The following is a 12,862-nucleotide window of genomic DNA, read 5'->3' as shown; positions in this document are numbered from 1 at the left end:
AAGACTTACTGGTGAGATTCACAGAAGTCAGCATAGTTAGATGCCCAGTTAGAAAGAGGGGTAGGATGTCCCATCCCCTCAGCATACAGATAACAGGCTGTACCTCCCAGCTGAATTGCAGCTGTCTTATGTAATGATACAAGGAAGCATTTTTGATAACTTGTTTTAATTTGAGTAAATTAGGAGCCAGTAGACAAGGGGTTACATGCTTAAGTGATGCTCAGACAAGAACAGTTGTTTTAGAATCACAAACACCATGTATCATTATAAACAGTGCATCTAAGTGTGGGAAAGGGCTTCTTTATCAAATATGGTCATAAATTGCATTAAAATGGCGGAGGTGTCTGTATCTATCCACAACCACATAGCCAGTTTGTCTGATTTTTCAGAACGGGTTTTTCTTCTGTTTGTCAAAGTGTCTGGAAAACAAGCTTTGCGAGATCCCTAGGCACTGGATTAAATGTTCACAGAAGGGGACCCCACAACAGGCCACCACTGTTCAAACCAGGAGGAATTCACTCATTCAGGGCACAGGAGGTGTATCTAATGTACCAAAGCCCTGACCTGGGCTCTGGGTTGTCAACTCCGCCATTTCCACATGCCACTCCCTGACTGGCTGGGGCACAAGTCGTCTTAGCATGGGGACTGCCTGCTGGCTAGCCCTACGCTGAGGCACCTGTGCCCCAGCCAGCCCCACATGCAGCACGTGGAGCAGTGGGACAACATGTCCTGCTGCAAACCACATGAGTAGGGGCATGTACTGCAGCACAAAGTAGTAGCATAAATTTGTGCATGCCTCTACTTGTGGGGATGGAGCGTGGGAGGCCCCGTCTTTAAAAGTGGGTAATAAGTAGGTGTGGCAGAATTAGATTTTCATCTTCTCCATGGTTTTGATGGATAACATCGATGTTTATTTGTAAGCATTTATTTCAATTTCTACCAATTTAAATTTTCAGGATTGTGCAAAATAAGGGTGTGTAGGGGCAGGCAATTTAGTAACGACAGCATACTGTTAAAAGCTTTATACAAATCGCATGTCAAAATATAAAAAATAAATATCCATAAATCAATCAATCATATCTGCTTTTAATAATTTTGTTCATTTGGTAGTATTTCCTCTTCCTTTGTTCCAAGTCCCTTGGGGTTTCTGGGAGTTACAGTCCAAACTACAGTCAGCATGGTTATGTAGGACTGCTCCCCCTGTTGTCACATGCTCCATCAGCCATCACTTTTTTTATGTTCCCTTTCTATAAATTCTGAATATTAATGACAGAAATATTTTTCGTTGGTGTGTGTGAGGTGAAATTAATATTTATTGACATTTACCAATAAAAATAGAATCCTATCAGGTGGAGTAATAAGTAACATAGTCCAGAAAGAGTGAAAGCGTTGGTAGAAAGAGTTTGGAAAATGGTGAATGAAGGCTTTGTTGTACATACAGGAGAATTACAAAAATAATCTAAATATTTTGAAAAGAGTTTTCTTCACATGCCATACATGGTACAGAAATATTATGATGCTGTGGTAACAATATTAAAAGGTTTCACTGTCATTTGTGATCTGACCTGTATAAGTCACCTGTGGCACCAGTATTCACAAGCAACACTTGCTTGAGTTCAGTCCTGATGCGGAACTCCATCCTGGAGTTTTTCCTCACTCTGCCTTCCCAAGCCGACAGGCCCATCCCCATACCAAAGCAGAACGACTCTTGCCCAAAAGCTGCCAGCATGGGAAAGAAAAAAAAAAAAAAAATCAGTAATCCAGTTCTTATTAGGCATGACCTTGGTCCTTCGATCAGTGAGAAGAGGACAACTTCAGAGCATGATTGTCGTGAGAGAACGGCTCTGGCTAGGAGGGCAGGCCTGTACCCTGATGTGTCACAGAAGCCAGTCCCTATGCTGAAAGAAGCACACCATTAAGAGCTGCAGAGTCTAAAACGTTCATCTGTGGTAACAAGGCGACTTCTGAACCAGGGAAAGCAACTGCAGTAGACAGTCTGTAGAAAACACTCCCCTAGGTGACCATAACTTCTGAGTCTTTTTGCTGCCTCTGTGTGTATTCATCTGGCCTGCTGCAGATCCAGTTTCTCTCCGTGTAGCATCCAGAACTACTGACAGCAAATTCATTGAGGTAAGCACAAAGAGAGTTTCCCTTTACTTCAAACCTGCAAAGACACAGAAAAGAATGGTAATCAGCTCAACAGCCACAAAGCAAATAGTCTTTCACAGGCATTACAGAGCAGAGACTGGTAGAGCAAACTTCTGTGTTCTCAAACCATCATATCCCCCCTTGTCCTGGGTTAGTATCATGTTTTAGGAAAAACCACTCAAATACTCCATATTGGAAGAAAAATCCCTCAATATAAAACCATATTCATCCTTACTTCTCAGTGATCTAAAGAGATCTCAATTTCAGATCTCTAAATACTGCCATCAGAAGTGCTGCGTCAAAGCTGAGGTGATATTCAAGAGTAATTACTGCAGAGCCTGTTGTTCCCCAGCATTTGAAGGCTCAAGGCCTTTCCATATACTCCAATCTGAGTCTTCCCCAGTGTACCATTCAATGGTCTTCCTGGGCGGAATTGGATCAAAAATGTTAAAAAACAAACAAGAAAATCAAACAAGAAATACCAAGAAAATGAGAAGCAGCCACTACCAGAGGGCCTGACCAGGGAGCTAAAAAGGATTCAAGGGCAAACTTCAGCTCCTGCCTAACAGCAGCTCTCCTGAAACTCAAGAGTTCTAGAATCCTGCTTATTCCAGGACCAAAGACTAGAACTAAACTGGACAGTACTGCAGTCCTGTAGCTAAGCTCCCCCCCAGGCTAGCTGTGCTTAATGTGTCCATCCTCTAGATGCTCTAGAGAACAAGGGTTTATCATTTTCCCAGACTCTGCAGTGCCAAGGCTCCAGAGACAGTCCAGTGGACAAGGTGACTCAGAGAGACTTCTCCCAACTATGATGTTAGGGAGTGCTGTTGTGTTAGTGGTGCTGTCTGTGCAAGAGATACAAAATCGAAATTTATAGGAAGCAAAGAATTTACCAGTTGTTGAAGTCGGTGCCATCTGTCCATTTCCATGGCTGCCCTGGCTTCCGGCCTAGTCCAATCCAGTGATCAAGGGTGCCCTTATATCGCATTACAAAGTTCTTTTTGGGAAAAAGAAATTTAAAAAAAAAAAAGGAAAATAGGAAACCATGGATTACACAATGCACTCATGGATGTCTTTGACCCTTCTGTTCTACCTGATTCCCCCTGTAGTGCACAGGAGCAAATAACTGCCTCCAGTCTTAACTTAACTGAAAAGATCAAGACAAGTTTTCTGCCGGACATGGAACTAACCTCTCTAGAATGACTAGCACTACTTTACAGTCAGGGCGGCTAGGATCTGGAACCACCTTCCAAGGGAAGTGGTGCTCGCTTGTACCTTGAGGGTGTTCAAAAGGAGGCTAGATAATCATCTATCCAGGGTCATTTGACCCCAGCATTCTTTCCTGTCCATTGCAGGGGGCCGGACTTGATCTGCTCAGGTCCCTTCTGACCCTACCAACTATGAAACTAATACAAACTGCACTTTCACCCACACTGGTTCATTCCTGCTTACCATGTCCTCCTGGCTATTAATCACAGTGAGAGAGGAATTGTATGAAGAGCACATGCTTTGACTTAATGTCCAGTTCCCCTCATCCTCTGAAAAGTAGTAGCATTTCCTTCTGTAACCAATCCAACCATCTGGACAGGAAGCTGCAGGGATGAGCAGGTAGGATACTTGATGGGAAGTGGAAGGAAGTTTGTCTTTTTTAACTGAAAAAATAGAAGTCAAGACACATTGTGGGTAAGAGGGTAGATATTTGCCTCCTCCACTACGGTGTTATCTTGACCGAAACTCAGAGCAGCACATCTTCTCTATATCTATGAAGCATGAGATAATAATCTCAGACTTATTCCATTTCTACTGCACTTGTGAGGCTAGAGAAGATGCAGGGTGCGGGGGGAGGGGAGAAGCACATGAGCTACTACAAATAGAAGATTTCACAACTCAGTCAAAGTCTTAACCTTTCTATTGGGTCCAGACATGATACACCGTCTCCTTCCATAAAGTACATCTCTACCTTTATTGAATAGGGAAGACACTGAAATTCATGGCACCCCCATGATAATGATAGGGATGTTTCATGCAACTGCTAATAGATGTCTCTCTCCCTTCTCTTGGAAATGATGGCAGAATATTTCTAGGAACTCTTAACTAGGTGTGGAAGCCCTACTGCCTGTGTTGCTTACACCTTCAGGGACACAGCACCCAAGAAGCTCCTCTACAGTACAGTCTATGTCGGCTGACAACAAAGGAAAATGTAGGCTACGTGAGTCTACTTGGTTTTTCCTATCTTCACATACTTCCACAGTTTCATAGTTGGTAGGGTCTGAAGGGACCTGAGCAGATCATCAAGTCCGACCCCCTGCCATGGGCAAGAAAGAGTACTGGGGTCAAATGACCCCAGCTAGATGTCTATCTAGCCTCCTTTTGAAGACCCCCAGGATAGGAGTGAGCACCACTTCCCTTGGAAGTTGGTTCCAGATCCTAGCCACCCTGACTGTGAAGTAGCGCCTCCTGGTGTCTGGACTGAATCTACTCTCAGTCAACTTATGGCTGTTATTCCTCATTACTCCTGGTAGTGCTCAGTGGAACAGACACTCTCCTATTGCCTGCTGGTCCCCCTTGGCCAGTTTGTAGATGACCACCAGATCCCTTATCAGCCTTCTCTTGTGGAGGCTGAACAGGTTTAGGTCCTGTAGCCTCCGTTCTTAGGGCCTGCCTTGCTGCCCCCTGATCATGCAAGTGGTCCTCCTCTGGACCACATCCCTCCTGAAGTGTGGCGCCCAGAACTGGACACAGTACTCCAACTGAAGCCTGACCAGTGTTTCACGGGGGGGAAGATCACCTCCTTGGATGTGCTCGAGATGCATGTGTAGATGCATGACAAGGTGCAGTTGGCCTTCCTGACCGTGTCCCCACATTGGCAGCCCATGTTCCTCTTGGAGTCTATAATGACTCCAAGATCTTTTTCTGCCTCTGCACTGATAAGAAGGAAGTTCCCCAGCCTGTAGGTATGCTGCTGGTTCTTCCTCCCCAGGTGCAATACCTTGCACTTGTCAGTACTGAAACCTATCCTGTTCTCATCCACCCACCCCTGTAACCTGTCTAGATCTAGTTGCAGCCTGTCCCTCTCCTCCAGCGTGCCACTTCTCCCCACATCTTAGTGTCATCCATGAATTTGAACAGGGTGCTTTTCACCCCCTTCTCCAAGTCACTGATGAAGATGTTGAACAGTGCGGGCCCGAGGACCAAGCCCTGGGGGACCCCACTGCCCACATTCCTCCAGGTCGAAAAAGACCTGTCTACCACCACTCTCCAGGTGTGGCCCTCCAGCCAATTTGCGACCCATCTGACTGTGTAGGGATCGACGCCACAGTCACCTAATTTTTTAATGAGAATGGGGTGAGAGACAGTGTTGAAGGCCTTCCTCAAGTCCAGAAAGACTACATCCACCACGACACCTGCGTCCAAGGATTTTGTGACCTGGTCGTAGAAGGCTACCAGGTTGGTCTGACAGGACCTGCCTCGAATGAACCTATGTTGGTTGCCCCTGAGCATGATCTCCCCTGCTAGTCCCTCACAGATGTGCTACTGGATAATTTTCTCAAAGAGCTTCCCCAGGACCAAGGTAAGACTAACGGGCCTGTAGTCTCCTGGGTCCTCCTTCCGCCCTTTTTTGAAAATGGGGACCACACTGGCCCTTTTCCAGTCCTCTGGCACCTCTGCTATGCACTAACCCAAGACACACCCAGGAGACACTTTCCCTGGGGCAACTGGATTTCCACTTGAGATACTCAGAGCCAATCAGGAAAAGGTTGCTTTTGCTCAAAATGTCAGTGATCACAAGTACACTAATTAAAAGAGGCATCTCTGTCTACAAATATAGTGGCAACAGCAAGGGGAGTAGGTAGAGGAGGGGCAAGAGGATGACCATGAATTCCAGTGCCTTTCCTATTCAATAAAGATAGAGGTATACTTTATAAAAGGAGGTCATATCATAGGTCTGGACTCAAAAGAGAGGTTACAACTTTGACTGGAGTGTGAAATCTATTTGCAGTAGTTCATGTGCTTTTCCCCCCAGTGTCTTTCCCAGAATGGGGCCAGTCTGGTGTACAGACTTGTAAACAACTAGACTAGTAGTTAGTTTGAACCCTTTAGCCCTGTGGGCCAGAGGAGTGGCACAGGGCCAGTTGTGGGCTCAATCAGGCCCTGAAGCCCAACAAGTATCCCCTCCCTGCCCCACATACCTGGATTGGGCCCCAGGGGCCCAATGCTACCCCCTCCTATCTGCTGTGCACCAGGATTGGGCCTGTGGGACCAGCACCACTCCCTTCTACCCTCTGAGCAGTGGAATTGGGTTCCGGGGCCCAGGGCCACCTCCTCTTACACTCCAGTGCATTGAGATTGGGTCCCATGGTCCTGGTACCACTGCCTCCTGCGCCCCACACACCAGAATTGGGTCCCAGAGGCCTGGTGTTGCCTCCTCCAAGCCCTCAACACCAAGATTGGGCTGTGGGTCCCAAATGCTGCCTTTGTACTGCCCTGTGTGCTGGGATGGGGTGTCCCATCCAGCATGCAGGGCCCAGGGGCTTCCTATGGGTCTGGAAACTTGGCAGCAGGACAGCAGTGGCACTGTTCCCCTGCCACCAAATTTCCAGACCTGCGGGGTGTCCCACGGGCCAGATGACATGGTAGAGCAGGCCAGATCTGGCCCAAAGGCCTAGGTTGAGCACACCTGAATTAGAGAGATAATCCATCAGTACAGCATTTCATGTGCATTATTATAAAACAGGATATTTTTGTATGTAACACATTGTGGCAATCCATTAACAGACACCACAGGTTGTTGGGCAGTATCAAACATCAGACCAATACCACTTGAGCTAAAGCAGCTCTTATGTGCGAGTCACTAGCAGGATGACAATTGTTGGTGGCATCAGTGACTGCAACACTCTACAAGGACACAATGACCCACTGAATTATATACACACCATGCTAGAAGGATTGGGGAAGGAGCAGGGTGGGGAGAATGGACAAGGAGGAAGAGAACCAACACTAAAGCCAAGGAAACTGCAACCTTTGTGAAAAGCAAAGATGGGGAGGAAAAAGTTCCTCACTCACCTGCCAGAGCAGCAGCCAAAGCAAAAATGATGACCAAAGTGAGGATTATGAAGGTAGCCACAGTACATCTCCGGAACATGTACACAGTCTGAGTCCCTGAAAAATAAAGTATTGTTAATTATCCCAGCACAGGGATGTGCTGATGGGTACAGAGTACTGTTTCATAGCAAAACCTCATTTATTAACTATTTCCCGTCAGTGGAGGAAAAACACCGTGGATACAGCTCTGGAGCTATAAGGAGGCTACACTGTGCTATTTTAAGAGATTACAGCTGCAACTCCCTGTAGAAATCTTACTACTTTGTTTAGGAAACACTTTGGCTAGTCAATATTAAAAGCATAAGTCTCTACTGGTTATTAATAAAGGTACAGAAGAACCAGATAGAGTTAGGATGATGTCGTACCTGTGATGATTCAGGAGAAACATGAGATAAGGATTTTTGTGGGTGATAGTTTTTACTGGACCTACTGTATAGCTGGATATAAAGTAACTTCATACCTGAAAGCTTGTTCATATCCCTTCCCAACTATACAGTGATACCAGTAAAAGATGTCATCCATAAAAATCCTTTCCTCTTACAGAAGAATCTAGGTCATTTACATCTGGGTGAATCACAACCCATTTAGTTCACAGTTGGTTGCTGAATTAAAGATAATTCACTCAGGTGTTCGCTACGGTCTTTTTTTCAAAGGCTTCTTAATTTAGCTGGACTTCAGCAGCAATCCAGTAAGTGCTAGTCATAGTTCTGTATACCCCTGGATACTTTCCAAACTCTCACTTTTGCAGGTAGTTTGGAAGCCAAACCCAGTGGTATTACGCTCTACTGTACTGACCCGTCAGCTTAGTGAACTGTTTGGCATCTTGTAAATGCAGTGAAGATTTCAGAGAATCTGTTGTGCAAGTGGCTGCATCAAGATCGTGATGACTGTTTATCCATGAGTGATTAATCACGTTATGAAATGTTGACAAGATGGATAATTACTGATAATCACTTGTGATTAAGTAGTCATTATCTTTGCCAATCCCTGTGGAGTGAGGAATCAACAGTGGTTTACTGTCCCTTTACTATATCACAAAAGCATAAAGACACAGATCCTCAAAAGCACTGACTGACTACTGCAGGTGAGTGTATTGCAGCTCAAGAAGAGATAAAGAATTAAGGGACTTCATTTATATATCCAGCAGGAACTGTTAAGACCCTTAGATCTTCTAGAGACAACCATAACCATAACACCTCCTCACAGTTAGAACTATACCCTAGACCTTAATACATAAGGGTTACTCCCTTACTTACTAGCCCATCCTCTTGCTCTTGTATGTACCCATCATGAACATGCATTCATGGAGGTGATAACTCTACAAAAGTTCTGCCCAGCTTTAACAAACTCTAGCTGCGTAAAGAGTCCCCACATATGGGGCCAGTTACAAGATCAGGGTCTGGGTGAACAGGGGACATAACATAAAAAAAAGTGCCAGATGCTAAAGATATTAAAATATAGACATTTCCCAAGGAAATTCTTTTGTTCTTTTTTTTGAGCAAAGAAAAGCAGGGAAGTCTTGGTCAAACTTTGCAAAGGTTTAGGAAGATGGCCTATGATTTTTTTTCAAAAGTATGTCACTTCTTCGTGACCAGTAACCATGACACGTAGGGGCCAGCGAGAAAGGTGATGAAAAATTTGGGCTGTTCAGTAATCAGTTAGGTCATCTTCTTGTTGATATCTAAAGCTGCCCAATGGAATGTGAAAAATTCATCAGTGATATCTCAGTATTGTCACCAAGCATCATTCAGCACCTGGGGTAGCATCCAAAGAGCAACTTTTCTCAATAAATCAAGCGAAAAATGCCCCGATTCTGGGTGCTCAACATGAACATTAGGTCCAAGGGCTGTCAAAGGTACCTGGCAGAGCTCAATACATTTAAAATGTGAGCTGTGAATGCTCATTACCTCTGAAAAACATGCCAGAGAGGAGTCAAAGACCCAAACTAAATGGACATTTGAAACATTGCTGAAGTGTGTCACTTCCTGTAACTGGCTTAGCATTCACCAGTGAAACAGTAAATGAGAATCCTCCAGTCATTCTTAAACCTGAGTTTCCCCACTCACAACTATCTACATCCAAGTCTATTAAAATGCAAATATATGAAAATTGATGGGAGTTTCAATTTAGGACAGATTCATCAGAAGACAGTGTTGTCTAGATCCTGCTTGGCTGGACCCAGAGTAAAACAGAGCTGTTGGCATAAATGTGCCATAGTCTCAAAATTCACTCTCAGATTTCAAATCTCTGTTTCTTATTTAAAATCTTTATGGTTTAAAAAAATGCAGTGAGAATGGAAACTGCTGAATTGGTTTCATAAGGTTTCCTGTTTGTATCACAGGCTTCTGAACATTGTTAGGCTTCTTACCACGCAAAGGATTTGTAGAGTCCTATTTCTCAGATGATGGTACGGAGAAAATAGGAATAGGACTTAAAGCAGATTATTTTCTAGGAACTTTAAGAACTGATTCTGACCATCTCTATAAAGACTGATTTTCAAACAGCATTCCAACAGTTGGTACCACTGGGGAGTATAACTTTAATTTATAATCTTGAATACAAAAAAATAAACGAACCCATGTGGCAACAAACATTTAAAAATCTTTGGTGTCTGAGATGTTCCTGCCTGATTTGCAACGTGCTGCTTATCACTACTGCCAAAAAGACACAGGAATTTTTGATGTATGAATTTTGGGAAACATTTCTGGGAATCTGGAAAATGACAGTTTTTCTGTCTTCACATCATGTGTCACCCAAAAGCTGCCATTGCACCTTCTTCAAAAAAGTAGTAGCTAATAAAGGGAAAGCTGCTCATCATAATCAGTATGCATAAATTGGAACAGAAGAATAAAAGCAGTGACAAATCAGAGAATTCTTCATTACACAGAATAGGGAGGGAGTTTTAAAAAAAATGAGTCTTTCCAACAATCCCATGACAAAATGTTGCATGCTATTAGGACTCTAGGAGATGGGTACAGGACAGATAAATTGTGAGAGAACTGACAGATAAGACATGATCACTGAAATTAGTTTATGTAGGTATAAAGATCTCAAGCACTTTTTGGAAATATATCCTGGCTAAATTTCAGTGTTCACAGCCAAAAGAGGCAGGGTTCTTGCAATTTTTCCCTGTCTGAAAACAGACCACTATTAAAAAAAAAAAAAAAAGGAAAAGCAAACAGTAGAAAAGCTAAGCAGATAAATATATGAATTTGATGCATGTATTTACAGTATTTATTCTTCATAGGATCTTTGCCCCTCCCCAGTATTTAAGTAAGAAACTATTAAAAGATACATGATCACTTTCCCACCAGTAATGAGAAGCAGTTTTTGTAGTTAGGTAGAGTTCTGACTAAAACTCAATACCTACCCACACCCTGGATTGTTTTGTACTTCTGCTAAAATGGTGTCTAGCAGCCCAGCTAAACTGTGTACTTTTGAAACGTGATTGCCTTTCCCCATGTGCACTGCTAAAAATCATAGCCTGCTATACAGACCACAGAGTTAAAATTTTCAGCATCTGAAACAAGCCATCACAAAATACCCAAATCATGAACTGTCCCACCGTACAGCTGAACATGTAGTGGCAACACATTTCACACATTCCTTATCATACCTGGATGCAAGGGCCAGATTTTAGCTAGAGGTTCCCTCCTAATCTATATAAGTGCCAAGCTTTCTTTCCCTGCAGCCTGTTCATAAAGATCAGACTAAAACTCACATTACCTGCTTTTCTGTTCTTCTGGTCTCTTTTAACATCCATCTCCTCTGGTTGTAGCATTACTCTGGTGGGGTTTCCTCCTTGCCCCATCTCTGAGACAGTCAGGGGGAGTTGCAAAATGGTGCATGCGTGCACAGATGTTTTTTTCACTTCCTTATACTGAAGATCCTGGCAAAAACACAAGCCACATCTGAAAGGTGCATTTCTTATTCTTCTCTGCAGATTTCACAGCTGGTCTCCAATCTGAACTGTAGCAGCTGAGCTCCTTTAAGATGGCTTTAAACTCACTCAGGGAGCAGGAACAGCTCTAGGCAATACCTAGGACTGAGTCAGTTTTTAACATAGGGAAGTTAACCCTCCCAATTGTGTTTTGTGTCACGTAGCTCAAACTGACTCCTGGAAAAACATGGCTCTCTCTGCCTGCTCAGAATGGAGAAGAGTTTCTCATAGTGACCAAATTATTTTTAGTTATTTTTTTGTTGGGAATGAATTCCATTGCAGAACTTCATAACTTTCTAATCCACAAAAAATCTTGTGGCAAGCCTCCAAAAACAAAGAAAAAAGAACCAGACAGGCATTTTCTAAAACTCCCTGACTACAGACAAGCTATGAGGAAGCTCACTGTTAAAAATGAAAGCAATGCCACAATAAAAAGCAGAGTCCCAGGCGGATGAGCTAAACAGAAAGCTTTCATATTAACAACCTCCAATTAATTCACCCCTGAAACACACCAAACTGCTCTGAACACTGGAAAGACTTCTGGGAACCTCAATTTGGAAAAAGTAGTCAGTGCTGAACTCATACTCTCAGTAACAAGTCCAATGTGGGTGGCTGTTCCTCTTCGGAAAGATCTCAGGATTCTGCTTGGGTTGAGGTGAATAAGGCTTTGCTTTAGGGGTCCAAGTTATGGGGTATGATCTGAGTAAGTGTGTAGCTTGGCAGACAGCTTTAGAGTTTAGTTCAGGATTTTGGTTTAGGTGGCTAGTTTGAGTTATAGCATGGTTCAAGGTTTGGCATAAGGTTAAGAACATAAGCAATGACACACTGGGTCACACCACATGTCCAGCTAGTCCAGGCTCTTGTGTCTCACAATGGCAGAGAGTGGAAGCTAAGAAAGAGCATTTATGCAAGGTCTATCCATACTGATCTGTTCCCTGCCCCTCTCCCCTTCAGCATTCAGAGCCTGAGCAGACTGAATCTGGTTCAGATTTGGACCAGAAGTACTGATGTTTGGTCCCAGGATACAGTTTGGGTTTGGTGAGAATGAACCTTCACTCCAGATGTCAGAATCAAAGCAACTGGTGGAAGAGTGATCCCGCACTTCTCTGACAGCCTGCTGCTGTCTTCTAAGCATTTGTATAAACACATTATACAAGAACTTCATACTAGCTGGAAACTAAACTCCACATCCATTTTAAAACCATGGGCGGCATCCAGGAGTGCATAGATGTTTGGTTACCTTGTGCTGCCACTAATTGTCCCCAGGGAATGCCTGTGCCACGTACGCTTGTGGTTCTGAGGGCTTCCTGGGGCTGCACCCACATCGCTTCTGCCGCACGGAGCCTGGGCAACAGCAGAGTGTGGCTCTGGCTGGCCAGGCTCTGGCTTTGGGCAGCGCCACACTGGTTTTTTTCCCCCCCCCGTGGGTTTTTTTGACCCCTGGATATCCAGGTGTCAACCCCTCCTCCCTCCTGCCCCACAACAAAATCCCTCTGCGCTGCTGCCTTGCAACGCGGAGAACAACCGAATGTGCAGTATGTGGCACCGCAGATGTGTCTGGATGCAGTCCTGGTGCCTACCCATCTGTATAGTTTTTTGAGTTAACCACATCTCATTCTCTTTATGCTTTCTAAGCTCTGCGAGGATGCTTCATCCAAAAGACTATTTAAG

General features: G+C 44.1%; 1 protein-coding gene across 1 annotated transcript; it reads right to left on the bottom strand.

Annotated features, from left to right (window-relative positions):
• Positions 1 to 160: 160 nt before the first annotated feature.
• On the bottom strand, positions 161 to 12,503 carry LOC149866601 (C-type lectin domain family 2 member B-like). The gene is made up of 5 exons (XM_090043955.1): positions 10,978 to 12,503; positions 7,213 to 7,308; positions 3,601 to 3,800; positions 3,042 to 3,145; positions 161 to 2,164 (listed from the first exon to the last, which is right to left on the bottom strand). The coding sequence occupies exons 1-5, from the start codon at positions 11,060 to 11,062 to the stop codon at positions 2,014 to 2,016; spliced, it is 636 nt and encodes a 211-aa protein (XP_089900081.1). The 5' UTR covers positions 11,063 to 12,503; the 3' UTR covers positions 161 to 2,013.
• Positions 12,504 to 12,862: the final 359 nt, after the last annotated feature.

This window comes from Crocodylus siamensis, chromosome 4, assembly GCF_052110815.1.
Source record: "Crocodylus siamensis isolate JL-2025a chromosome 4, ASM5211081v1, whole genome shotgun sequence".
Lineage (NCBI taxonomy): Eukaryota > Metazoa > Chordata > Crocodylia > Crocodylidae > Crocodylus > Crocodylus siamensis.
The sequence above is the reverse complement of the archived record's forward strand: the minus strand, read 5'-3'. Positions and strand labels throughout refer to the sequence as shown.

Excerpts from the sequence above, each read along its gene's own strand:
- LOC149866601 (XM_090043955.1), bottom strand. The coding sequence starts at position 11,062 with ATGGGGCAAGGAGGAAACCCCACCAGAGTAATGCTACAACCAGAGGAG. Across the intron at positions 7,309-10,977 it reads CCAGAAGAACAGAAAAGCAG|GGACTCAGACTGTGTACATG; the intron begins GTAATGTGAGTT and ends TTTATTTTTCAG. Across the intron at positions 3,801-7,212 it reads TTTGGCTGCTGCTCTGGCAG|TTAAAAAAGACAAACTTCCT; the intron begins GTGAGTGAGGAA and ends CTATTTTTTCAG.